The following is a 25,685-nucleotide window of genomic DNA, read 5'->3' on the forward strand; positions in this document are numbered from 1 at the left end:
GTAAAATTTATTTTATTTAAAATTAAAAACAATTCCTGCCTTTTTTTAGTCATATTTTCATTACTATTATTTAGAGCACGCAAATAACAAATTAACAAAAACAAATAAATTACCTATTATAACTACTAAATTATAAAAAAAAAACAGATTAAAGATAAGATTTATCAAAAAAATTTTCATAGAGTATCTATCTCTATCTTAGTATAGAGTAATCTACTCTATCGAATTTTGTAATCAACTAGATTCTAATCAATGCAGATACTTCGTAGTTTGTAATCATTTGTTGGACCAGAGTTAAAAAAAATTTACCTACAATCACGTTTGGAGTAATTGCTATTCCATTAATTATTACGTCTAGAACGTTATCTTTTTCAAATAACGTTTTCTATGAATATAAAAATGAAAATACAGCCATAATAATAACTGTATTACTCAATAGTAATCACAAATTAATAATAATTTCAATGTATTTAAGGCCTAGCACGTTTTTGATAATTCATAAAAATAATTGAATTTTAAATTTGGGGGGGCCGGCCCTGGGCCACATTAAATCTAAGGGGGGCCAGGCCCACCCATGTCTACGTGCCTGCTTCTACACTTTTTACCCTGGTATAAGTGCCGTTATATATATCCTCTATTATATTAATGTGCCTTTTCGGGACTCCTTTTCTCATTAATGCCCACTTTAAAACCTCTCTTGCTACTCTATTATACGCTTTCTCCAAATCTATAAATACCATACACAACTTTTTCTTCTTTTCCCTAAACTTTTCTATTTGTTACCTCACATAAAATAATGGCTTCATTGTTGACTAACCAGGCATAAATCCAAACTGGCTTTAGATACCAATGTCTCATTTCTTATTCTATTTACTATTACCTTTTCACAAATGTATAAAAACAAATTTTTAGTTTTAATAAATAAAAAAAATTTCTATGTAGTTTTAGGTGGTCAGTTTTAAAAAACTAATGAAAACACATGTTTTTTTAATAAAACGTATAATTCTTTGGAAACATCAAAAAAAGTGTGTCTAAGAGTATTTGATCTACATTACTTTAAATTTAAAAGAAAATTAAATTTTACGGTATTACTTTAGAACATTACATAAATTTAGGTAGATAATGAAACATTTATAAACTTCGATAAACTGGTATCGCCGTTAAAACTATAATTTCTGATAAAAATTAAGTCACAACAAACATAGTATAACAACATAAATACTCTTTATTCTTATGTAAATCCATTTAACAGTTACAAGATATTGTAAGTAATTGATATCACCTATACTTATTCCTATTAAATTTATCATATAAACGTTATAAGTTTAATAGTTAGTTAAATATATGCATAAAAGCGTATAGCGACAGTGTTTTAATCATTGTAAGATATCAATCAATACTAATCTTTAGTTTTTTAAAATGACTAAATTTTATTCTGTCGGGTCCCAACTTAAATGTGTTTTATTAAATAAATATTAAATAAAAAGTCTACCAATAGTTAACATTTACATAATAGTTTAGTCATTTATTAAAAATGACTTAACTGATATTTAAATATACACCATTAAAAAATTCAAAATTAAATCCATAAATATTTTCTATATTCTATGTATAGTATTTTTTTTCACGTAAATATTTGATCTTCATATTACTAAACATATTAAATTTTATTAACATAAATATATAAAAACATAAAACCACAAATTCACAGACTTAGTCTAGGAAATTTGAATTAAATAATAATTACCATAAATAATTACAAAGCTATAAATATTTAGCTTGCAACATAGTCAACATGTTAAAATTCCAAACAATAACATCATAATAATATAATGATTAATATGTTAAATCTAACGTACGAATGTATGCAATAATGTATATTTGCGTTTATTATTTTTAAATTAAGTACGTTAAAAAAATTATTTTATACGTTCTTAAAAACGTACATATTATTCAAATCAATAATCTAACTAAAATTATTTTATTAAGTTTTTATCGATTTTATTATTACTAATAGTTTATTATGGATATATTAAAATTAGTTCTTCGTTCCCAATAATCGGATCCAGGATCTTGGAATAGACATACTCATCTGGATTTACTAAAAAAAATGCTAATAACTGTCGCTTAAACATATAATGTCGTACACGATGCCTACCTTGTATTAAATGCAATCCGAATTTGCTTAGGAAAATTACTGAGTGAAAAAAAAACGAGGTATTATTAAATTATAAGAAAGGCAGTGAAAATTATCGAATTTCTTAGCGTTTTATTATAAATAAAAAACAATATTTTTTTAATAATAAAAATCGCTTTATCGTAGTATGTTATTGCGGCAAGTACATAAGGTACTCAAGCTTGGATATATTTTATCATGAATTATAATCTATAAATTTATCTCACCGCGAAACGATATGATAATCTAAAATAATTAATAATCTAAAACTTACATATACAAAGTAATGTAAAAAAATGGGCGTACCTAACAAATTAAGTAATATTGTATCATTACTGCTTAATCAACGGAACAACAATAATAAATAATTCATTGTTTTTGTAACAAATTCTACAATACACAATTATACAGCAACTATTTTCTGTTGAGTATCGAAAAAAAAATTGACAACGAAGCGTTGATTTATTTAATTGAAAGTATTTCTTAATCATGCGGGTGTAGCACTGATAGGCTGTCGGTTTGTAAGTTTTTTTAGGTATACTAAAAAAGGCACGTCAGCGTTTAGTCAATCATCAACTCAAAATGCACTGAACCTTCGCGATTTTGCAGACTACGTCTGTATACAATGTTTCTGGCCCAGGCCCGACATTCGACGTTGATGAGTGTATGCTCTGGAAAATAATAAAGCAAAAAATAGATTTATTAGTTTAAATATATATAGATTAAATAGATGAATTGAAAACTATCGAGTAAGTTGGGTTCATTTAGTATAAATCATACTTTTGGGCTTTTTGAAGTGTACGGCTATTAAAGGGCTGAGATAGTCTTTTTTGTTAGTGAATGGATAATAGTAGCCAGGGAATCCTTCTGGATGTAAATCAATCGGTCCAATGTTTTCCCTATCGGAAGGCGTTTCACCTTCGCAACTCACCCATACGGTATTTACCTAGAGGAGAAAAAAATGATTTAAATAAAATAGTATTATGATTAAAAATTATTAATTGAAATAATAGCATTACCTCATTGGGGTCGTTGAATAATTTATTAGAAATAGTGTTTTTAAGATCTTTTGGCATTCCATCTGGAAGATTTGACATGTTATAAAATTCGGGTTTCCAGTCGAAAATCTGCAAGCAATATAAAAGCACACTTAAATAAACAAAAAAGTTCAATTTCATTTACAAATTAACCTTGTTGAGCTTAATGAAAACGCATGGCTGACCATCAGGATATCCGTATTTCTTTTCGGACGTGCAGTTTCCCATATTGATATCTACTCTGAAATCGCATACTTTTCCGTTTTCTGGGTAGAAGTGGTGATTACATCCTTGTTGTTGATTGCTTCCTCCGTCTGGCAATAGGGTTTTATTTTTGTACACTATTGGATAATTATAGAAGATTATTAATTTGTTACACTGTTTAAGACGTTAATATTGGATTAAAAATGGATTTAATTCAATATTTTTAAGTACTTAGCTCCTTTAACCTCTACTGATTTCCACCTATGGACGTAGGAACTATAGCGGTTCGAAATGTATCAATCATGTAGTTCTTTATATCACCGTGAAGGTTGAAATGAATATTTACCGAATAATTTCCAATTGAAGTGTGATTATTATAAAATTCAAAATGTTTACTTTCAATACACAAAGTTGATTTCTATTTATCGATACTAAATATAAGAAATTAGGCCAGAAATACTATGTGAAATACCTACCCCATTATTATTTAATTTAACATAAAAAGACAAGATTTTTTTTATAAAAATAAATAAATTCGCGCAAATAGTACAGTTTAAAAAATATTATTTAACTAACATAAAATTCTTACCGGCTAAAAAATCGTCCAAAGAATTAACCCAGGTGTCAACGTTAGTCGAATTTTTGGCTTCGTAATAAATAAGTGAACCATCTTCGACGTTACGAGACCTTGGGCGAAATCCGAGGCCTAATAAAACAAAAAATATGATAAGTAATAATTACATGCATCTTTAACAATTATAATTATTTTCAATGCGACTCACCAGGGTTGGTGCCGATTATTGAATTTGAAAGAGTGAAGTGAGGTGTACGTTCGTCAAGGGTAGACAATAGTAGTTTTAAACAAATTCCAAATAATACAGCCAAGGAAGAATAAAATACTAAATAGAATAATAAGATACCACCTGAAATAAAAATGTATGATTAAGTTTAAATTTTAACAACGACACTTTTACGGCTGACATTTTTTAATCAATCAAATTTGTAGGAATGATACAAAATAAGTACACTAAATGGTTTACGGTGAACTATATTTTACTTGTAGGAAACTATACATATCGTCGTTTAAACTTCAACAATGCGTATTTCACTTCTTCTAGGTTTTCAGGATATTCAAAACACAAATTTGAATTATACACTTTTTAATATAAGTGGCGATTTTATTATTTGCATAACCTATAATAAAACTTCGAGTCTCGCAAAATAAGTACCTATCTAGAAAAAAGTGTTTAGAAGCACTTATTTTGCTATTATTGGTAAAAATTTCATTTTGAGAAATCTTAAAATACTTTGCAGTATAAGTGACAATTTTTGAAGGTCATCATTTTTAATTTCTACAATGTGTATGATTTAAAAAAACTAGTAATTTAGTTTAAAATAAATCTTTAAAGGTTTCAGATTTCCGCAACTCTGTAATTATGAAATTTATTTTGGTTTGCAATTAAAATGCTAGTAATATGTACAGATTTTTACTGAATACATTTTTATTTACCCAAAAAAACGATATTTATAAAAATACTCACTAAATATAACGTCCACGTTAGCATTATAAGCTACAGAATAAAATTTAAGTAAAACTGACCATTCCGATTAATATTATTTTCGAATTTTATTCAAAAGATTGTTATCGGAAATTTCTTTTTTTATATAATTTTCTAAAAATAATTTGTAGAAATATTAAATAACTGAAAAATGTTCTTACATATAAGCCCGACAAGATGTTCCTATTTTTAAACAACTCATTGACATCCGATTTGTGTACTTGAGTAATGTAACATATTTACTAACGACTCAAATGAAAATTGAAATTGTCTTTAGTCGCAGTAAAAGTTAACAGCGTTTTTAACTACCAACGATTACGTTTATTAATGAATTATAACGCTTATTTATATTCTTCTTTATCATAAGGGAAGTCCTATTCATTAACGTATTTCCAAATCGGATAAATTCATCTCGTTTATTTTACGAAGAAATAATATTAAATATTATTTCTTCGTAAAATAAGTTTTAGTAGCACTACCTATTATAATGTTCTGTACAAGTATTTGTAGAACGAAGTAATTGCAACATGTAGCGTATGAAAAAGGGGAGAAAGGAATGAGTTGTTACCATGAACGAAAAATAATCAATAGGGTAACGGAACCAGTGTTTGGCTATTTTTATATTTGATTAGAGTGTTTTTTTAAGGCTCTGATAAGTAGGCTTTTATTTTTTTATTAAGCCTCATAGTTGATTTTTAAAATAAAAATATTATATAAAACTTTAATAAATCATTTATTAAGTATTTAACTCTGTACTGCTAAAGTGGTTAGTGTGCCTATGACTGGTATCGTTACCCTGCGTTTTATCATTTGAGTGAAAAACTTTTCTCACGTGGTGTTTGGCCTATTCCATCCTTTTCAATAGCCTCATTCTACTAATTAATATTTTTTACAACTACAAAAGTCTACCACAGAGTAGAATGAAAATTTTACTGTCTTATCTGTTATTAAGGAAACATCGGTAGTGGTTTGGGAAGTATGCGAGGGGATATGGCGTATGCTTGCTAACGTTATTTTAATTAACTTATATCCTAAAAAATAATACTTATGTACTATTTTTATTTAGATGTATACGCTGATTTGTGTGTTTACTCTAAAATAAAAAAAGGGTTTTTTGCATAAACGCCACAGAAATATCTATTGCATCCAACAAAATAATGACATTAAATGTAATTTAATAATGATGTTTTAATTCATTTTTTCAAAAAAGAGGACTCGAGTAATGCTAAACATAGAAGAGATTTTGTATTATTAAAAATATCATAAAAAATTTACCGCACTGCTGTCGCAGATGTTAGTGTGATTTCTTCTATTCTTAGAGCGTTGGCAACGGTATGAAGAGTAAAACAAACCTACTTTTAACTAGTGCGGTGCTGGAATCATACTTTATTATACATACTTCTGAGTTGAAACATTGTTATATAACAGTGTGTTAAAATGAATGACGTTATTATAGACTGGCATATGTTTATGTATTTCTACATTTAAAATCAATGAATGTAATAATTATTTTATAAACTGTTTCCTATAGTAATTTCAGTAGAATTTTCTACTGACAATTAAAAAGTCTAAAAGTTAAGTAGATAAAAATAATTTAAACAATTCTTTGTTTGATAATTTTAAGTTTTATATTTTAATTTAAAAAAAAAGTTTTTTTAAAGCGAACAAATTTGAAATACCTAGTAATAATTTAACACGGTTACATACAAAATTTTTAGTATTATGTGATTATAATTTTCATAAATATTTGTTGTCAAACTGAGTACAGCACATGTGTCATTAACTCATTTATTGTACATCATATTTTTTAAATAAAATAAAATATAATTTAAAGTCTAGCAAATAATCACCAAACTATAAAAGAAAACAGAATTAATAGCAAAATTCTAATAAGACCTAACCTTCATATTTTTATTAGCTTGAATTACGTAAAAAAACATATATATATATATATATCCTATCCAATTTTACATGCAATTTTTCTCTATTATACTTATATTATTTTTTCATCACTTAAGATTAAAATAAAGGATAATCATTAATAACTTAAAAGCTCAGCTTGTGTAATTTTATTTTGAAAAGCGTTATTTATAAACTAGGCGATACTAATCCTGAATTAACAGCTAAGAAAATGTTTTCGTTTAAAAAGGTACGAGTAATTTTGAATATATAATCAAGATAATCCGTTGTCACAATAATACAATTTTCCTTATTCCCATAGACGCAATTTGAAAAAATAACGTTAATAAAACATTTTTATAAGATTTTATATTATATTATATGTTATTGTAACGTAAATAGACATTAGACTCTTATTAATATCATTTTTAATTAAATACTATCTTTGATGCGTTAGATTAGCGGCAGTTTAACTACGAGTAATGTAAATAACAAACAAATTTATCAAAATAAATGTTTTAATTAGGTTTTATACAAAAAAGAGGTACTGAATACGCTTAAAAAGATAAATAATCATAATTTTTACGATGTATCAATAACTTGTGTGGTATCAAAGAGTAGAAAAGCACGCAATTTAAATTTAAATTGTCTCACTTTAGCCTCGTCTCCAGTAACTACGGGTCCCCCTTCTACATACCCTCGCATTTTCCACCTTACCTTCAGCTGATGTTTTGGGGGGTGTTAATCATAATTTGTAGTTAACTACATAAAAATGTGCATTTACCGTAAATTACATTAAAGAAAAGAAATACATGTCGCCTAATTTAGACGAGAGACAAAAATGAGGTAGTAAATTAGACATATTGGAAAAAAAGGGGGGGCTGAATAATGAAAAGTGAACCAGTTATATACCCACCCCAGCTTCTTAAAGAACGTCCTAGTACTTCGTGCGTGTTAGGGTTGTAGATGCCCATGACGATCTTCTGCCATATCGTTCGGTCGTCCTTAACTTTGGCGTACTCCCACTCGTACCCGATGCCATTGGTATCGGTCGTGTGCTTCACCATGGCTGAGGCTGACGCGTCGCCTTACTGCTGCTGCGAGCTTTGGTTCCAAACAGCACTGCACCGACAGCGAGGTGGTTACGTTCGACCACCAGTATGTGCGTTGGCCCGGTAACTGTGGTCGGTGGGGGAGCGCCGGTTAGAGTACTTTGTCGAGACTGCCGTCTCGCAACAGTATAATTCTTGGAAGTACCAAGTTTCACGTTTATTTGTTCGATCGATAAAACACAAAACACATAGATGAAAAAAGGTGAAGTCGTGTTGCCTGAAAACGGGGTTTGAGCGCACCCGATCGATGGCCAACTCGCAATAAACGGGGGCGTTCGCGTTCAATGTCCCAAGTACGCAGTTGGTACGAAAGGCGCCGCGCCGGCGCGACGGCTGGAAACGCCGTCCTGTACAGAATTATTCGCTTGGCAGAAGCTGCAGTGTTGCCTCAAGCACGGGTTAAAAGTTTTTCTCTGCTATGTTTTATAAAAACCGTATTTATTTTTATTTTTCCTAAACGATAATAATCATTGTTCAGTTAGGTTAAATAATAATTAAGTTGGAAAAAATATATCATTGAAAGAAAAAAATAAAAATAATTTAGAAATAAAATTAAATATTACATCAATTGTTCAATTGGAATTGTTTTGAAGGGTAAATTCTCCTTACTTAAAAAATTTAAGACCAACATCTTAATAGGAGGCTAAAAATCATGGTATTTTATTCTATGAACACGACTGTAAATTTTGATTAAATTTTTCTAAAATACAAAATGTTCTTGTAAAATATCCTATGATTATACCTAACTAACTAGTGGCGTGGTAAATGTATTTCAAATGGGCACTTGCCTGAAGCGAAAAAAAAAATTTGGTTGAATGAACAAACAAAGGTTACAGAGTCTTAGCGCTTTTTACAATTAACAAAAATGTTCGTATTAGGTACTTTATTCTATCCAATATATTTCTAACCATTTAAAACTGTTGTATATATGCCAGTACTTGATAATAAGTATATAATATTGATGTTAAATGGCGTAAAATATTTTATCGAACTAGTTTGGTCATTTATTGTCGATATAGTGATCGATCCTCTTATTTTCAAGAAAAACTACACTTTGAACAATTTTTTAGAAGCTTTTCTTAGTATACATTTTTTTAAACATTTCTAATGTTAACATTTTTTGTATGTTATTATTTAACGCTCTAAAATACTTCTCTAATCTAAAATAAAATAATACTGGAATATATTTCATCTGGTCTTCATGTTTCATAATTTTAGTAAGCAATTTTCAAGGCTGGACATAAACGAGTTAAACATTTTAGCTTAACAGATTATACGTTAATTTCTCTTTTGTTAATTTAACAAAAAATTGAAGTATAGTTTTGGTATATACTTATTATTTAATTAAATTGTAAATGTGATAATTTTTTTTTAATCAGTTAACAAATTTTACAAAAATTGTGCAACTTGAATTTTTTAAATTATTTAAGGAGAAGAAAATAAATATATTATTTTTATAGCTAACAATAAAAATACGTTTTTAAAAACTACATTATCTTAAAAAATATTACAATAAACAATTATGTATTTATTTATTCATTATAATTTTCGCTAGTTTACATGAAAATAAATACATTTTTAGAAGATGAATTGACATAAATTTATTTGAATATTTTAAAAATCATGTTTTTCATTCAATTTTTTTATAAAAGAATAAAAAATTGTAGAAGAAAAAATCAAGTCACTTAAAAATTTTCATCCTATAAATATATCGACAACCTATTTTAAAACTGCAACAACCCAAAAAATTTAGTTTTTTAGTTTTGATCTTATGTTGTAGCTCATTATTCAACATTTAAAAATTATAAATTAATATAGCCAAGTTATTTTTCAAAGGAGAACGTTTTTAAAATTAAATTTTACATTGGAGGTAATATGAAAATTCTTTTTTAAATAATTATTTTGAAAAATTTCATTTTTTGAGTTATAGCAGTTTTAAACTGAGACATTAATATTTTTGCAAACCTACTAATATTTGTACTAAATTGTTAATGTGATTTTGTCAACTTAACTTAATTTATTTAAAATAATTAATTATTAATTTGTTAACTGTTTTCAATCAACTTAATGTTAACGAGTTAAAATTTATCATTATTGTAGTCAGCTTTAGTAATTTCTAATAACTATCCTATGATATCTCTCTAGTTATAATGTACAAAATATCTTACTTTTCACAATAAGAATTTTGTAATAGCCCATTAAATTTCAATAAATAATTACTATTAAACCTTATTTAATTTTTTAATCTTTCATGACATAAATATTTATGGAAAATTTATATTTCTATTGAATTTAAGAAATGTTACTAAATTTGAGAGACAAGGAAAATATTGACTAGCAAAAAGATTTCAGGGTAATGTACTTATTCTTTTTATATTCATTGAGTTTATTTAAGTGTTCTTATTTTCACATTTCAAAAATAGTTTGTTGTACTTTAAATGAACATTTTTTTGTGAATGTATACTTGTTCAGTTATCTGTAATCTACTATAAATACTAATAAAACCATGAAAGATAGAGTATATATTTAATTTATAAGCTGTGATAACACATTTTATATTTTTTTTATAAAAACTAAGAACGTTATAAATATAAGTTAAACAAAAATAGAGATAAAACTTAAATAATTATGATTTTATTGACAATCAACAATATTTATCTATCCAATAAACCAGTTTATTTATCATTTTTATACTCATCATAATTGTAATTTTTAATGGGAACATCAAATTTAATAAATCCCCAGTCTTTGGCTTTTTTTACAGCAACGAGCAATTTTACATATTGTTTTTGACAAATTCCTGTTAGCCTACAAACATTTTTGATTATTTTAAATAAAAGAATAATTATTAAAAATACTGAAAATATTAATAGTTATTACTTACTTGTAAGATAACACTTGACCTGAATTAGTACTTATAAATTGCTTAATTAAATCAACATTCCTGTAATCCAAAACTAAATATTCATCTCGGCATATAGGACAAGGATTACCCGTAGAAATTTTATCAGCTCTCTAAATAGAAAATTTATAAGAATTATTTAATGATTTAATTATGTTATAAAACTTACAATGCATGTTTTTCTAGTTTTATTTGGTGGAATACTGCCTTTATGGTTTCTACGGTATTCTTTCCAAACAGGATTATCTCCATAAGTAGTTTTGTATGCTAAATAGAAAGAAAACAGATTGATACTTCAAACATGTTTAAATTAGTTCTTAACAGAATTATTAATTGTTTTACTTTATGAAATCTATATATAAATTATTACATTAACTTAAGTAATTTCTTAAAAATAATTAATAGAACTTGATATGAATAGAATCAAAATTTATTAAATATATTACTACGTATTCATGAAAAAATATTAAATTTAACTAATAAATTTTAACATGGAAAACACAACAACCAAGAGAAAATTTCAAATGATTTAAAAATAAATTTTACTTAATTGTACAAAAAAAAGTTACCATCACTTTTCAAATAGTCAATACTAGTTTCAACTGGTATAACTGTAGATCTATCTTTAAGGGGATCTCGTTTAATTTCATCAAGTGCCCCTTCAGTTGACGTTTCATTACATTTTATAAAGCTGGTTGATATACTTCTTTCAGTTCTCTAATAAAATTAATTTTTACTCAAAATAATTAAATTAAATTTATATTGAAACTTACTCTTAGAATTTCTCTTGAAGCAGGGAAATTGCCTGCAGTTTTGAATAAAGCCACAGTCAAATTACGAATCGAGTTTAACATCATTCTAAATAATTTACCTACAGTTTAAAATACCTAAAAAATTATTTGATACTTATTATTTAATCTGAATTAGCTCATAGCATTAATACCTTGGGCTACGATTCAATATATCATACCTTGTATGTAAGTATACTACGGTTATCAGCTTTGTTATCACACCGGTCTTCCAAATTGAGGTTTGAGGTCCATTTATGGTTGTGTAATTATATCGATGACTTTGTGTACTTATATTATAATATTATTTACATAATATAACTGTAATAGTTATATTATATAATTGGTGCAAATAAAGTAAATTTTTGAGAGGTGTAATTTAATATCTTTCCTCTTAAAAATAATATTTCTATATATTATTACATATATACTTTTTAAGATTCCTAAAGTTTCCTTCAGATCACGCGCAAAACTTTATATTTGATACAATATATTAAATTAAACAATTTTTAATTCCATTCCTTTGAATATCTTAATTTTTTGTTTGTTTTTCAACTTCAATTTTATGTGATTTACTATTTGATTTTCTTGTTAATATTTAAATTTGGGATCGTTTGGTGTAAGCCATTCATTTGCTCTAATTTAATAAGTATATCAATATGTATAAAGGTTTGGTTTAATGGAGGATCATGCTGAAATAATGAGGGTGGCCTACCTTTATTTAGGCTTAGCTATACTCGTGACAGGAAGAATTCATGGCTTCCAGTACTCAGGGATGTATGAGCCTCAGATTTATTAATTAAAGTTTAGCAACATATAAAACATAATTGGTTATTATAATTAGGGGCCTCGTTTAAACTATTAACCATTCGATGTATTAAACTGTGTTTGCTTTGGGTTTTGTCAAGGCCAGGATTCTGAAAGTCCTAATTACTTAAGTATTAAGAATCTCCAAAATATTTATAAGAACAAAAAAAGATCAAAGTTGTGTAAATAATTTGAACTAAATATAATATTATTTGTACAAATTTATGAAGATATTTTAAAACACAATAACGTAAGAAATTTTAAGTGTAAGCGCAAAATGGGCTAAATCCACTGTCGGTCAGATATTACCTTAGGATCCCCATAAGAAATTTTTCTTATAGGCTTTTAAGATGATTTCCAAAGAGGTATATCAAGTAAAAAAAAGTTATCTAACATAATGAGGGCTCCCAAAATGGGTGGGTATTATTCTATAAAAATATTTTAAAGAAAAGGTGAAAATTAATTAATCATCAACAAATTTTACCCCTAAGAGTCTATAGAAAAAAATGCTTATTAGTAGTATTTTACATTCGAGCGAAATGATATAATCTTTATTTTAAAAATGACGAGCCAACAAATATTGATCATATATTTATTATTAGAGACTTAAAATTTGTGAGGATTAAAGCCCCATGCTTCTTTAATTGTCTTTTTAAATCAGATCTTATTTAAAATACGTTAAATCTTTTTTTTTTAATTTAAAGGTAAAAATAAGAATAATGATTCATCGAACAAAAAATTATTTTTGAGAAGTCTCAAAATTATTGTAATTATTATTCTGTATAATTAGTACACAGAATGGAATAAAGGCAAACTGACGTAACGATGTAATGGTAACTTTAAAGATTCAACTCACCCACGCAAGTCCTACCAACAGGTTATAGAGTTTTATTGATAAGGAATTCCGTTTATTACTCAATATAAACATTTTGTTTTTAAGTTGATAATTCAACGTCTAAGTATTTGACTAAGTTTTTTCTTGTTTTTTAAACAAGAATTAATCTTACTGAAAAAAATTGTTTGAGTATTGTAGTCATGCATTACGGGAGTAAAACGACATTCATTGGCACTGACAATGAAAAACGGAAAACACCATTTTCCAAAAAATGTATCATGTACGCCTATGATAAAGATTCTGGTGAAATTTTTGGACGTACACCTTCTAGCTTAGGTAAAGTAAACTTGATTAATATTTTTTATTATTTTCTAATTAACTCATCTGTAAATAAAGCGATAATTGTCTTAAATTTAATCCATGTCATATAATTTTGAATTAAGTCTGTATAACATTTTGGGTGTGTCCAATACAGTTAATATTATATTTTGATCATCATTGATTAATTAATACTTAATAACTGTTAGTATATTTTTTGTAATAAAACAATTAATTCACATTTTATTTATTTAATAAATAAGAATAGAATATAGAAATTATCTTATTTTATTAATTATAATTCTTTTATATTTCAGCTCAAATAGGTATTTTTTATTCAGTATTTTACATAACACTGGTTGCAATATTTTCGATAGTATTATGGGTTTTCTTCCAAACATTAGATCCACGTATTCCTACAAAGCAGTTAGATAGATCTCTTATTGGAACAAATCCTGGTATGTCTATTTAGAATCTTATATTATATTACTATAATTAATTTTTTATTTCAAATTTTAAAGAGAATGAAATAATTTAATTGATGCAATATGTTTTTAATTTTAGGACTGGGCTTTAGACCTATGCCTAATGAAACACACAGTACTTTAATTCATATAAATAGCACATTAACTGAGGAGTATACTGTGTGGATAAAACGACTAATTGATTTTTTGGAAGGTATAGTAGTTTTAGCATGTGTCTTTAAATTTTTTTACAAACATTTTTATTTTTAATTCATAGTTTATAAGACACCTGGTTTGACACCTGGGAGAGGTGAAAATATAGCTACATGTAGTTATGATCAGCCACCTGGCAAAGGGAAAGTATGTAATGTTGAAGTCAGAGCATTTGATCAGTGTACAGATGAAAACCGATTTTACTATGACAGACAAGCCCCTTGCATATTTCTAAAACTTAATAAGGTAATATTTCAAAAATAAAATGTATTTGAATACAAAAAAAAAATTTAGAGATTAAATTTAATAAAATTTTGTTCATAATTATTGAGATTTATGGTTGGAATCCAATTTTTTATGATGATCCAAAAGAACTACCCGATGAAATGCCTGAATGGTTAAAGTCTTATATTAGAAATATAACCAATCCTAATGAGGTAAGCATAATATATTTGTATCTTTTAGTAGTGTTTCAAAATTCATACCTATGGAACTTATATCATCAAAATATTTAATACTTTACATTTTAATTATTACAACAATTTGTGTAATCTTATATTAAATAAATATATAACAATCAAATTGGTATTTGGGTTAATTTTAAACCTTGAACATATGATTTATATTTTTTGTTTTTACTAATTTTAAAATTTAGTATGAAAGTTATTATTTTTAGTTAAGAACTGTATGGGTGTCATGTGATGGAGAAACTGTTGCAGACAAAGAACTTATTGGTCCAATTTCTTACAACCCAAGACCAGGATTTCCTGGATATTTCTTCCCATTTGAAAATGCTGAAGGATATCTCAGCCCCTTGGTTGCAGTGCAATTTAAAAGGCCACATAGTATGATTAATATAACATACTCAATTATAAGAATATGATTGATATAATATAAGTTTCTTTTAATTTCAGATAGTATAGCGATTAATGTATTGTGCAAAGCATGGGCAAAAAATATTTATCACAATAAAAACGGAAATCGAGGAGGATCAGCTCATTTTGAACTCATGATAGATTAAAATTATTATTAAAAAATAATTTGACTAACCATGTATAAAATAAATATAATGTAACAGTTAGACATGGGTAGTGTAGTTAGTTGTCATAAATTGTTACACGAGTATTAATAATTACATATCAAAACTATATATTTTTTAAATAATAATAATAATTTTTTTTTAAATGTTTTTTTCATAATATTTTGAAGATAAGTTACAAAATTTATCAAAAAATATTTTTTTAGACTGACCAAATACCAAGATGAAAAAATTTTTAATTTAGTATCAAATACAAATGGATTACTTATTGTAACATACATTATTTGTAGTTTATTCATTAATATTACATTGACATAATAAGTAGTCATTTTATTTTCCTATTTTTGGTTATTTCTACTTTTTTAATAAAAATATAAAAAATTAAGAGTTTATTGATTTTGACAAAAAAAGCAAATTTTATATTTATGTCAAATTCGATCAATTTTTATTAATAATATAACTGTATACAAATCTAATCTCATATTTTTTGTAAATTTTTTTTATTAATTTTGTACTCTTGCATATTTTTTATTAAATTAAGATATAGAATGTGTATTATTGTTCATTATTTTATAATATATTAAAAAAAAATTTTTTTATATAAATATTGCAAGTTTTATATTAGTAGGAAAATTTGTTTTCTAAGTAATAAAAATTTTGTACTAAAAACTATTTTACTCTACTAGATAAAAATAAAATACACATATTTAAATTTGTGGTTAAACTTCAGTACTTGTCACTCATAGTACAATGTTTCCTCAGTCTATACAGCAGTACCAACCTTTACAGAAGTGTATCGAGATCTGAATGTGCACAGTGACTTTGTAGTTACATTTGACAATATCTCTTTCTCTGTGGGTTTTAATCCCTTAACTTATTATTTTTCACATAATTACTGGTACATTTTTCATATCCCAATAGTGTCAATTTCAAAAAAAAATTAATTCAGTTTTAGTATTAAAAAATATTAATGAGGCTCTATGAAATAAATATACTACTATTTTCAAAAATAATTAATTTTTCTTTTAATTATATTTATTGTAAAATTTAATAATTTTAGTTAGTAAAAATTTTTTTAAATGATTGTGTAGTTTTTGAAATTACATTTGTTTTTAGGTAAAAGAAAAATGAATCATATTTATGTAGTTTTATATAGAATACTACATTAAAAACTATACATAATAACAAGAAAAATGTAAACATGACTACAAGTTAAACTTACAGTATTTAATTTTAATAAATTTAACTTGTATGTAATGTTTTGAAAGTTACTGATGTAAAATACTTATATATTTATTTAATAATGGTAAAATAGTTGTTTTCAATTAGTCATTTTCTTGATTATAGGCTAGTTAAACATGTTTGGTTTCAATTAAAAAATTTAAGTTTATATAATTAGTAGATAATAGGATACTTCTAACTTTTGATAAGAAAAGAAATGTATTTTGCCTTATATTATTGAAGATAAGAGTTAGCAAATTACTTTGTATAACAATAATTGTATTACCTTGGAATAATTCAGTAATTTAAAAGATTCTTTAAAGTAAAAATGTCTATAATACAATAATATAACTTATTATTTTAAGACAAAAGAAATGACAATGACATCTTATATGTTTATATTAGAACAGTATGAAATTTAAAAATAAGGTAATTTTTTTAAATACTTAATTATAAGAAAATAATTGGAAAAATTGGAATTTGATAGCAAACAAAAGATTTACTTATTATTCAACAACATTTTTCTAAAATCATTATTACTCAAAGCAGATTTATCACCAGTTGGTTTTGAACTTTGAGTAGTTGTTCCTTGAATAGATTTTTGTAAAACACTAGGCAACAAGGATAATTTTGTACGAGCAGTGTCCCGACTAAAAATAAAAGAAGATCTAAAAAATGTTTATTAAAAATTAATAATATTTCATATTAGATCTTACCGCACAGGAAAAGGATTAGAATTTGATATGCTAGAATTAAATCTTGATGGTGGGGGGTATGACTTATATTCAGAAATATTTTTTCTATCAGGTGGCTGACTTAAGGCTACTGATATTGTTTTGTTTTGGATTACCATATTGTCTGTTTTTAAAAGAGCTGCAGCAGCAGACACCTAAATTAAATTACAGTTATAAATTAAATGTATTTAGAAAGACATAGTTAGTATACTACCTCGTCCTCAAAATCAATATAAGCTAATCCTTTAGAATGTCCATTTCTAAATGTTACAATACGAATATCTTTTAATGTTCCGTATTCTTTAAAAATATTTTCTAAATCTGTTTTTGTACAACTAAAAGGCAAGCCTAAAAAAAATTAGTTTTTATAAAATTCATTAATAAAAAATAATAATTTATATTAATTTTAGTAATATAAAATACTCAGTAAATATAATATTATAATAAGTATAATTAAATTAACATTGATGTGAGTTTTACTGACATTAATTATTAGCAGTAGATTACCTTTAACAAATAACTTATTTTTCTCAAGTCGAGTGGTAAAACGTAGTCCTGCTGTTCTACTTTGTTTGTCAGGTTCACACTTTGATATAAACATAGGTCTGTTATTAACAAGTGTACGATCTTTTTTTAAGGCTTGTATTGCCGTATCCTAAATTTTAAAAAGTATTTAATGAAAATTATAATAAAATGAGAATTTTACAATATTTAACTTACTGTGTTTTCAAAAAGTACATAGCCAAATCCTTTAGAACGATTTCTAAAATCTTTCACAAGTTGTACTTCACATGGTCCAATTATTGACAATGCATCTTTAACCTCTGATTCAGTAACAGCAAAGTCTAAATTACTGACAAATACTGAGCGGTGTTCTTTACCTTCTATTTCTACAAATCTTCCTTTATCTAAGGTTGTTTCTGTAAACATAAAAATGATAAAATAGCTTAGAAAAAAAAAAGGATTCAGGCAGTACAGCCTGAAGTTGCGAGAAAAAAAAACTAAAGGACGCTTATAATAGACTAACTAATAAATAATTGTTTTAAACAAAATTTTCAGGATACCTTAGGATGTCTTTGGATAAGCTTGGTTCAAATTTTAAACTGAAGAATGCTGACGACAATTAGTGATTTTATCAAAACTTTTAAATGCTCACGGAATACTAAAAAAATTTTCTTATCTTTTCAAATAATTTTATCAAAATAATGTTTCAAAATTATATATATATATATATATGAAAATTGTAGATTGTTAAATAATTTTTCCAGCATTAACCAATTTTTCAATGTTTTATCACATCTGATTCGAAAAAAAAATTTCCTTAGGTTTACTGCTCTTTTTTAATTTTTGATTCTTATGCATGCGTATAGCTTTGATTTAGCTTATACAAAATTTTTAAAGATATATTTACCTATTCTAGACTTCTTTTCAGGTGATGGCTCAAAATCTTTCTCTTGTTTCGTGCTATATGGTACTTTAAAATTACCATTAAAATTTTCCTCTTGGGTGGTTGTTTTGGATTCTTTTTCTTCCCACTTGAATTACGAAAAAAAATTAAATAAATATTACCAACTTAAGTTAATTAATATTGGTTTATTAAAAATATATTGTAAATGCAGAATTTAAATATCACAAAAAATCCAGTACATTTGAGAAATAACAGTTATTATCAAGCACTATAATGCAAAGTGTATAAAAAGTTTGACTTTTCTCTAAGATGTTTATAATTTCAGATCAAATTATTCTATTTTAATGTTTTGGGATATTTTCATTAATAAATTATGTTTTTCTTCATTTTAAAGGTAATATCTGTGAAAATGCTGAAATTATTGAATTCATAAGATAAATTTATTGATTCTATTACAATTGCACTAATCTCCTGAAATTTGGCTCTATGTATTCATTTTAATATTAATTTATTTTAGCTTTTATAATGTAAAAACATTAATTGAAATACAAAGAATAATTACTTTTCTCTTTTTGGCTTCTTTAACTTTAGTTCCACTTCTACTTTCTACTTGTTCTTTTTCTCTAGTTTCTTGAACTTGTTTCATTCTTAAAATATTAGATTAATAGTTAAAAACAATTAATTGTGTGTATAATAAAAAAAATTTTAAATGACTTCAAGGTTTTATAACTCTCATACTTTGATTTGAATTTTTCTTGGCAATTTAACATACTATCTAAATCTCCATACAAAGATTCGTATTTTATCCATTCAACACCAATAGTTTCTGGTGAATCAGTATTAGTCATTAATGCTCTTGTAAATAATTTCCTTACATGTTTTGGATCACCATATTGCCTATAAATATTATCCATTGACATAAACAATACATGTATACTGTTACAGTATTTATTTTATATTATTCAAATGATCTATGATAATCTATAGGCTCTATATTAATTTCATTAGTGATAGGTCTCATCAATATTTTACGTTTTAACACATAACATTTACCTATATTATACTACATACATCTAATATAGGATTAATACAATCATCTTTGAAAACTTAAAACCCAATTACATTTAAAACATCTAATTAGTTAATAAATAATTAATTATGAAAAAGAAAATAAAAATGACCTTTAAATCTTATGATGAACTTGTTTTAAAGAAGAAAGCATGTCTATTTGAAAAATTGAATACTTCATCACTGATTCAAAAAATACCATAAAATAACATGGAAAACACTACTATATTGATATTTAATAAGAAATATTGACAAACTCTACAAAAGTTTAATTTTAAAAAATCATAATTACATTTCTAAATTCAGATATTTAATCCAATATGCAGAGGACTGGTTGTGTCCAGCACTAAGAATATCATTCCACATTTTTCGAACGCGTTCCATATCTCCTGTTATAATGGCTTCAAAATCAGTCCACCATAAAAGTAACTCACAAGATGGATCCCCTTCAAAACCATAACCTTAATAAAGAATAAGAAATTAATTTGTATATTAGTATCAGTTAAGCTATAATATGCACAAATAAATACCATCTATAAGATATTTCTGAGCATTTTCTAACATTGATCTTACATCTTGGATTCTTTTCCCTTTAGTTTCAGAATCAGTATCATTTAGTCTACGTCTTAGATAATATATATAAGTTAAATATAATGATCTGTAATCAGCTGCTGAACTAAACCACGAACATAATGCTTTTTCCATAATAGCTTTAATAAATATGAACAAAACATATTTAAAACAGAGTAGATAATTAAATAATTATAAGAAAAATATTGAATTTTCAAACACACCAGTTATTTCCTCGTGAGGACACATGTGAACTTCAGCTTGTATTAAGTATGTACACCAAAGAATAACAGACCATGGACAGTTAGCTATAGATCTTTTACAAATGATTAATATAGTCTCTGCTTCTTTGATAGTAGTTACTATATAATCAATATAGTCTGCCCAAAGTGATTGTTCAAGAGGAAGATCTGCTATTGCTCGTTCAAATAAACAAATAATTCTATTAGGTTTATTACCTCCTTCTTTTGGATTTTTTTCCCAGTTTATATATTCCATATAAGAACTTAAACGTTCAGAAATTTCTTTTGAAAGCTGAAGAGGTAAAAAAACATAATTTATTTATACTTAAAAAAAACCACAACAATAAATTGATGAAGTCACAAAATTTGTATAAAAGATTCTAACAAAAAAATTGATTCTTGAAATTTACAACTTTTTTTTATAACACTATGGTAGAAATCCACAATCTGTTTTATTATCAACTAAAAAATTATTAAAAAGTAAGAAAAATCTCACTTTATACATTCAAAAAAAGTATTGTTTAGTAAACAAAATCATAATAAGAATAACCACTTTACTAATTAAGAGAACCACTTACTAAATTATCTTCAAATACTTGAATTTGTTGTAATTTATTAAGTGCCCGTTTATAACTATCTTCTATAGCTTTATCTTCTTCTAATCCTTCAGAAAGTAACCACTCTTTATATTCATTAAAATTACTTTCCATATCAAAAAGAGGTACCGACAATTGTCGTTTATACAAATTATTGATTCGACGCTTTTGTTCTATTATAGCTTTTTCATCAGAATTTTGCTGAAAAAAAAAATTTAAATATAATTATTTACAAAAGTTTAAAATATTATGAATTAAATTTTACTTTTAAAGAATCTAAAATTAATTTTTCAAATACAATATAAACTTCCCAAAGGACATTGCCATTGGGTACATGTAAACCACCAGCTGTTAAAGCTCTTTCCATTAGTTGTCTAGTAGTTTCTGTTCCAGTATTATCTGTCATGCAGCCAATACTGAATTGTACAAATTCTAACCATAAGTCTATACCTGATGAAAAATAAAAACAATTGTTTTTAGAATATAACTTAAGTATAAAAATATAAACATATCTAAATACATAAAGCAATAAAAATCTTAAAATTAAATTAATTTAGTTGAGAGAAAATGCTCAATTTGTCTAAGTCAAGAAGAAATATACTTAGGTAATCTTTAATTCCTTTTTCACATAACATAACAACATGATTCTTTTCTTCTTCAGTTGTAGCAATACCAATTTCATCTTTAATCCAATCTAACCATAACTCTGAAAAATAAAATAAGGAAAAGTGAATGTTTTTAACAAAGAGTGCTACAGTATTTTTTTAAATCATCAAATTAGTTATAATAATATATTTACTTCAATAAAACTATAAACATATAATCCAATTATGAATTGGTAAATAATTATCTAAATGTTAAATTTGTCTTGTTCTACAGTTAGAATTGTAAAGCTTTGTACTTTACAATATACAATCCTATACAATTTTTCATGTCTCAAATTTATTAATGATTTAAATCATTAATTAAATAATTAGCTTATACACATAAAAAAATTAGAAGGTGAGCTTACAATAAATATTCTATTGAAAAAATCTTATTGATATAATTTACTTAAAATGTTATAAATACATTTTGATAACTTATACATACTTGCACTTAAAGGATATTTTTCATTAAGTTTTAATCTAGCTTTACGAACTTCTTCTAAATTATTAGCTTCACGGAGTATTGATATTAGTTCAACATATGCATCATAATCTGATGAATTATTGAGAATCTAAAATCAAAGCATTAAGTTAGATTTATGGGTTTCAATAACATTTAACAATAAAAAATGATTAAAGAATGTTTATATAAATCAAATTAGTCAAAATTATTTTTTTTTTAAGCCTAATTTGTTGTCTGATAATACGTATTAAATTTGTTTTCAACATGACAAAGGGGCGTTAATAAGGTAAAGTAATAATAATTCAATAAAAGTTAGACTTTATTTTTCTAGAAACAATTAATTTTATAAGTAAAGAACAAATTTACTAATCTTTTACCTAGCCAGAGGAGGATTAAAAATAGCAACTTTTCAATGAAAAGTTGACCGCTTCTTCAATTTAACTTTTGAAAATGTTTTAAAAATACTTTGTTTAATATAGTTAAATAGGAAGGTAGTTAAGTACCCCCATTTAAACCCCCGGGTATACTCGTACTGGTATATATTTATGTTGCATACTCCACCCACAACATGTATCCAATTACTCTTTTAAAATGTTTGTAACTCAATAAGTATTTATCCCAAGGTTAATCCAAAGATTATTTTCAACTCATCAAATTTTTTTGTAAGAAATAGGATAAAAAATTGCTATTTTGAAAAAATTAAAAAATGTAAAATATTTATTTATTATTGAAAATAAACAATAAAATATAACTTTAAAGTAGTCTGAAAACTCATAAATTATTAATAAAAAATTTACAGTGATGTGTTAATTGAATCAAAAGTTTTAAGTATTGTGAACACATGCTGGACTACACTATATTTTACAATAATTAAGTTTTAAAAAATTTTTTTTATTTAGTTTTAGAAACTTTAAAATAATTAAACCCTAATTTTTAGAACTATATATAAGACTCTATGATGTAACAATCTTATAGATTACCAAAAACTGGATAACTGCCAATGCCTGGTTACTCTATTGATATAAAATTATTAAATGAATTTTCATTTCAAACCAAGTAAAATATATTTTAAAAAATGTATAGTAACTTTTACGAACCATAGACCTTTTTGGAAGAAAAAAATGTTTAAATGTTATACAAAAATCAAAATAAAGTCATTAGACTTCATAATTATTAATACTGTATTTATGAAATAAGTGATTATGGATATGGTAGCTTAGTCTACTAAATTTTGTTTTATTTTGTTTAATTACTCTACTTTAATTTCATATAAGTTTTGCTTTTTAATTATAAAAAAAAATATTGTAATCGTTTCTAAAACAATGCTATTTATCAAAATAATTGAACATTATATATGAGTACGTTTAAAACGTTTAAATCTGGAAAATAGACTTTTCACAGCTAATTACAAATAATAAAAACATAATTATTATGTATTTTGTAAGGTATGGGAGTAAATATTTCATTAATTTAAAAAAAAAACTCTAGATTAAGTAATCATGAAATACACTTACTCTATTCTCTAAAACATCCACTTTCTTCTTAAGTTCCTCTTGTTTAAAGTTTTCATATTCTTCGTCGTTAGAATCTTCAGAAGATAATGAAGAATCTGAATCAACCTCCATTATTCAAAAATTTAAATTAAGTAATAAATATTAAATTTTTTTAAGAACTATTAAACTCTAAGTCATAAAATAGTTGGTTTTATCATTAAATATTATGATACGGAAAATGATAAGTAGTCACAGTGATCACAGAAATACAAATAATAAAAAATTGTTTATTGTATACAATTTTTATATGGAATTTCGACGATGATTCCGAATCTGGCTTCATATTTATTATGTCACGCCTAGTTTCTGGGATAATTACTAATTTTTAATTAAACCATTATTATACAGTAAAATCATCATAAAAAATTTAATTTTCTTATTATTAAATTATATAATTTAATCTTAAAATAATTTTATAATGTTTAATAAGAGTTTACCAAAATTTGGGAATGTTGCATCAAGTTTAATCAATTTTTTGGATCCTTAAATTCAGATCGAGTATTGTTTTTCAAAAAAAAAGCAGACGTTTCGTGTTTACCTTTTTTTGGTTAAGCTACAGTTATGAAATTTTAACTAATAAATAGATAATTTTATAAGGATTTAAATAATATTATTTTGTTGTACAGTTTGAGTAAATACACAGCGTAAAAATTGCTGTTGATATAAAAAATACTGGAAAATTCACAAACAAATATTGTTCTTTATATATCTTTTTCAGTCTTTTTTTATTTTGAAGTAATTAAAATAATGATATAAAACAATCATAAATATTATTTAACGATAAATATAATTGTATTATCAGATTTTACATATGACAGTTGTATAATTAACTTTTTATATAATTATAAAAAAAAAGTTTCCCAAACGATTCGTTGATTACGCTTAGATATTTGATTTATACTTTATACACGTCAATGTACTGAGTAGTTTATGAATAACTTTTATCGATAATGTCTTTGCTATATTAAGTAAAGTACTATATTTTCCATTTTTATTCACTTAATGTCAGACCCGTATTAAAAAATTTGGCGCCCTCGGGCATATAATTTATACCCCTTCCTCATCACCACAATAAATAATAATATATTTTGTAATAATAATAATATATATTAAATTATATTTTGTAGATGACTTTGGAAATGGATACACTCATTTACAAAAGTTTTATCTAAATCACTTTTGTATATCAAATGTAAATTTTCAGCTGATATATATACTTCTGATGTTTTCATTGTATCAAGTTTAAAAAGAAACTGTACTTAGTTATTACATTATCATATGCTAACTTTCTAGTTGTCAATTCATTAATTATAGAGTCACAAATTACATAATATATATTGACTTTGAATTCTAAATCACTAGGCAAATCAACTTCTTCTAAAGCAACTATTTCATCATTTTCACGGATCAAGATTATACTATATATATACTACATATCTTAGTTCGTAGCAATAATACAGCTACATAAACATTAGTTCATAACATTTTTCTAAAATACAAATTAAAAAAATATTAAATGAAATGCAATTATTTTTTTTTTTATTACATTTTTAAAATTAATTTTGCTAAAATATTTTGCCGCCCCCGGGCATATGCCTACCCGTGCCACCCCCTAAATACGGCCCTGCTTAATGTACCTACCAAATAATAATATCGATATTGTTTTTAATAATATACTAATCATACCATGTATTAATAATACATTGTATNATTTAAAAAAAAAATCAGCTAAAAATATTAACTGGATCAAAAGTTATTTAAGTTGTCAGTGAGTGGTGGGCCACTCTGTATAACGGTAAACGCTTTTATGTTATACTTTAGGAGGGATTG

General features: G+C 25.3%; 4 protein-coding genes across 5 annotated transcripts; 1 reads left to right on the forward strand and 3 right to left on the reverse strand.

Annotated features, from left to right (window-relative positions):
* Positions 1-1,202: 1,202 nt before the first annotated feature.
* Positions 1,203-8,275, reverse strand: LOC126897701 (sodium/potassium-transporting ATPase subunit beta-2-like). The gene is made up of 7 exons (XM_050671496.1): positions 7,792-8,275; positions 4,200-4,340; positions 4,007-4,123; positions 3,367-3,554; positions 3,196-3,303; positions 2,957-3,122; positions 1,203-2,847 (listed from the first exon to the last, which is right to left on the reverse strand). Exons 1-7 carry the CDS (start codon positions 7,940-7,942, stop codon positions 2,738-2,740), a joined length of 981 nt encoding a protein of 326 aa, XP_050527453.1. The 5' UTR covers positions 7,943-8,275; the 3' UTR covers positions 1,203-2,737.
* A 2,213-nt stretch (positions 8,276-10,488) lies between these two features.
* On the reverse strand, positions 10,489-11,889 carry LOC126897524 (28S ribosomal protein S18b, mitochondrial). 2 transcript variants are annotated; one of them, XM_050671203.1, is made up of 6 exons: positions 11,833-11,889; positions 11,663-11,776; positions 11,459-11,606; positions 11,059-11,156; positions 10,872-11,002; positions 10,489-10,795 (listed from the first exon to the last, which is right to left on the reverse strand). In XM_050671203.1, the coding sequence occupies exons 2-6, from the start codon at positions 11,744-11,746 to the stop codon at positions 10,663-10,665; spliced, it is 594 nt and encodes a 197-aa protein (XP_050527160.1). In that variant the 5' UTR covers positions 11,747-11,776; positions 11,833-11,889; the 3' UTR covers positions 10,489-10,662. The 2 variants fall into 2 exon arrangements, with proteins under 2 accessions (XP_050527160.1, XP_050527161.1); XM_050671204.1 differs by having other exon boundaries at positions 11,860-11,878.
* Positions 11,890-13,383: 1,494 nt separating this feature from the next.
* LOC126897611 (sodium/potassium-transporting ATPase subunit beta-2-like) lies at positions 13,384-15,397 on the forward strand. Its single transcript, XM_050671335.1, has 7 exons — positions 13,384-13,655; positions 13,955-14,095; positions 14,202-14,315; positions 14,379-14,560; positions 14,647-14,751; positions 14,991-15,159; positions 15,229-15,397. The coding sequence occupies exons 1-7, from the start codon at positions 13,520-13,522 to the stop codon at positions 15,333-15,335; spliced, it is 954 nt and encodes a 317-aa protein (XP_050527292.1). The 5' UTR covers positions 13,384-13,519; the 3' UTR covers positions 15,336-15,397.
* A 1,515-nt stretch (positions 15,398-16,912) lies between these two features.
* On the reverse strand, positions 16,913-24,012 carry LOC126897610 (squamous cell carcinoma antigen recognized by T-cells 3-like). Its single transcript, XM_050671334.1, has 16 exons — positions 23,817-24,012; positions 22,285-22,411; positions 21,794-21,898; positions 21,458-21,642; positions 21,175-21,393; positions 20,579-20,888; positions 20,315-20,494; positions 20,077-20,245; positions 19,455-19,613; positions 19,279-19,363; positions 18,720-18,843; positions 18,029-18,228; positions 17,816-17,963; positions 17,523-17,656; positions 17,291-17,463; positions 16,913-17,224 (listed from the first exon to the last, which is right to left on the reverse strand). The coding sequence occupies exons 1-16, from the start codon at positions 23,925-23,927 to the stop codon at positions 17,074-17,076; spliced, it is 2,580 nt and encodes an 859-aa protein (XP_050527291.1). The 5' UTR covers positions 23,928-24,012; the 3' UTR covers positions 16,913-17,073.
* Positions 24,013-25,685: the final 1,673 nt, after the last annotated feature.

This window comes from Daktulosphaira vitifoliae, unplaced genomic scaffold (genome assembly GCF_025091365.1).
Source record: "Daktulosphaira vitifoliae isolate Bord-2020 unplaced genomic scaffold, ASM2509136v1 Scaffold_2, whole genome shotgun sequence".
NCBI lineage: Eukaryota > Metazoa > Arthropoda > Insecta > Hemiptera > Phylloxeridae > Daktulosphaira > Daktulosphaira vitifoliae.

Excerpts from the sequence above, each read along its gene's own strand:
- LOC126897701 (XM_050671496.1), bottom strand. The coding sequence starts at position 7,942 with ATGGTGAAGCACACGACCGATACCAATGGCATCGGGTACGAGTGGGAG. Across the intron at positions 3,123-3,195 it reads TATTCAACGACCCCAATGAG|GTAAATACCGTATGGGTGAG; the intron begins GTAATGCTATTA and ends TTTCTCCTCTAG. Across the intron at positions 2,848-2,956 it reads ACACTTCAAAAAGCCCAAAA|AGCATACACTCATCAACGTC; the intron begins GTATGATTTATA and ends ATTATTTTCCAG.
- LOC126897524 (XM_050671203.1), bottom strand. The coding sequence starts at position 11,746 with ATGATGTTAAACTCGATTCGTAATTTGACTGTGGCTTTATTCAAAACT. Across the intron at positions 11,607-11,662 it reads CTTCAAGAGAAATTCTAAGA|AGAACTGAAAGAAGTATATC; the intron begins GTAAGTTTCAAT and ends TAATTTTATTAG. Across the intron at positions 11,157-11,458 it reads TGACTATTTGAAAAGTGATG|CATACAAAACTACTTATGGA; the intron begins GTAACTTTTTTT and ends CTTTCTATTTAG.
- LOC126897611 (XM_050671335.1), top strand. The coding sequence starts at position 13,520 with ATGCATTACGGGAGTAAAACGACATTCATTGGCACTGACAATGAAAAA. Across the intron at positions 14,096-14,201 it reads TCTTATTGGAACAAATCCTG|GACTGGGCTTTAGACCTATG; the intron begins GTATGTCTATTT and ends TTTTAATTTTAG. Across the intron at positions 14,752-14,990 it reads ATATAACCAATCCTAATGAG|TTAAGAACTGTATGGGTGTC; the intron begins GTAAGCATAATA and ends TATTATTTTTAG.
- LOC126897610 (XM_050671334.1), bottom strand. The coding sequence starts at position 23,927 with ATGGAGGTTGATTCAGATTCTTCATTATCTTCTGAAGATTCTAACGAC. Across the intron at positions 19,614-20,076 it reads AAATATCTGAATTTAGAAAT|GCAATATGGTGATCCAAAAC; the intron begins GTAATTATGATT and ends TAATATTTATAG. Across the intron at positions 17,464-17,522 it reads ATATTGATTTTGAGGACGAG|GTGTCTGCTGCTGCAGCTCT; the intron begins GTAGTATACTAA and ends AATTTAATTTAG.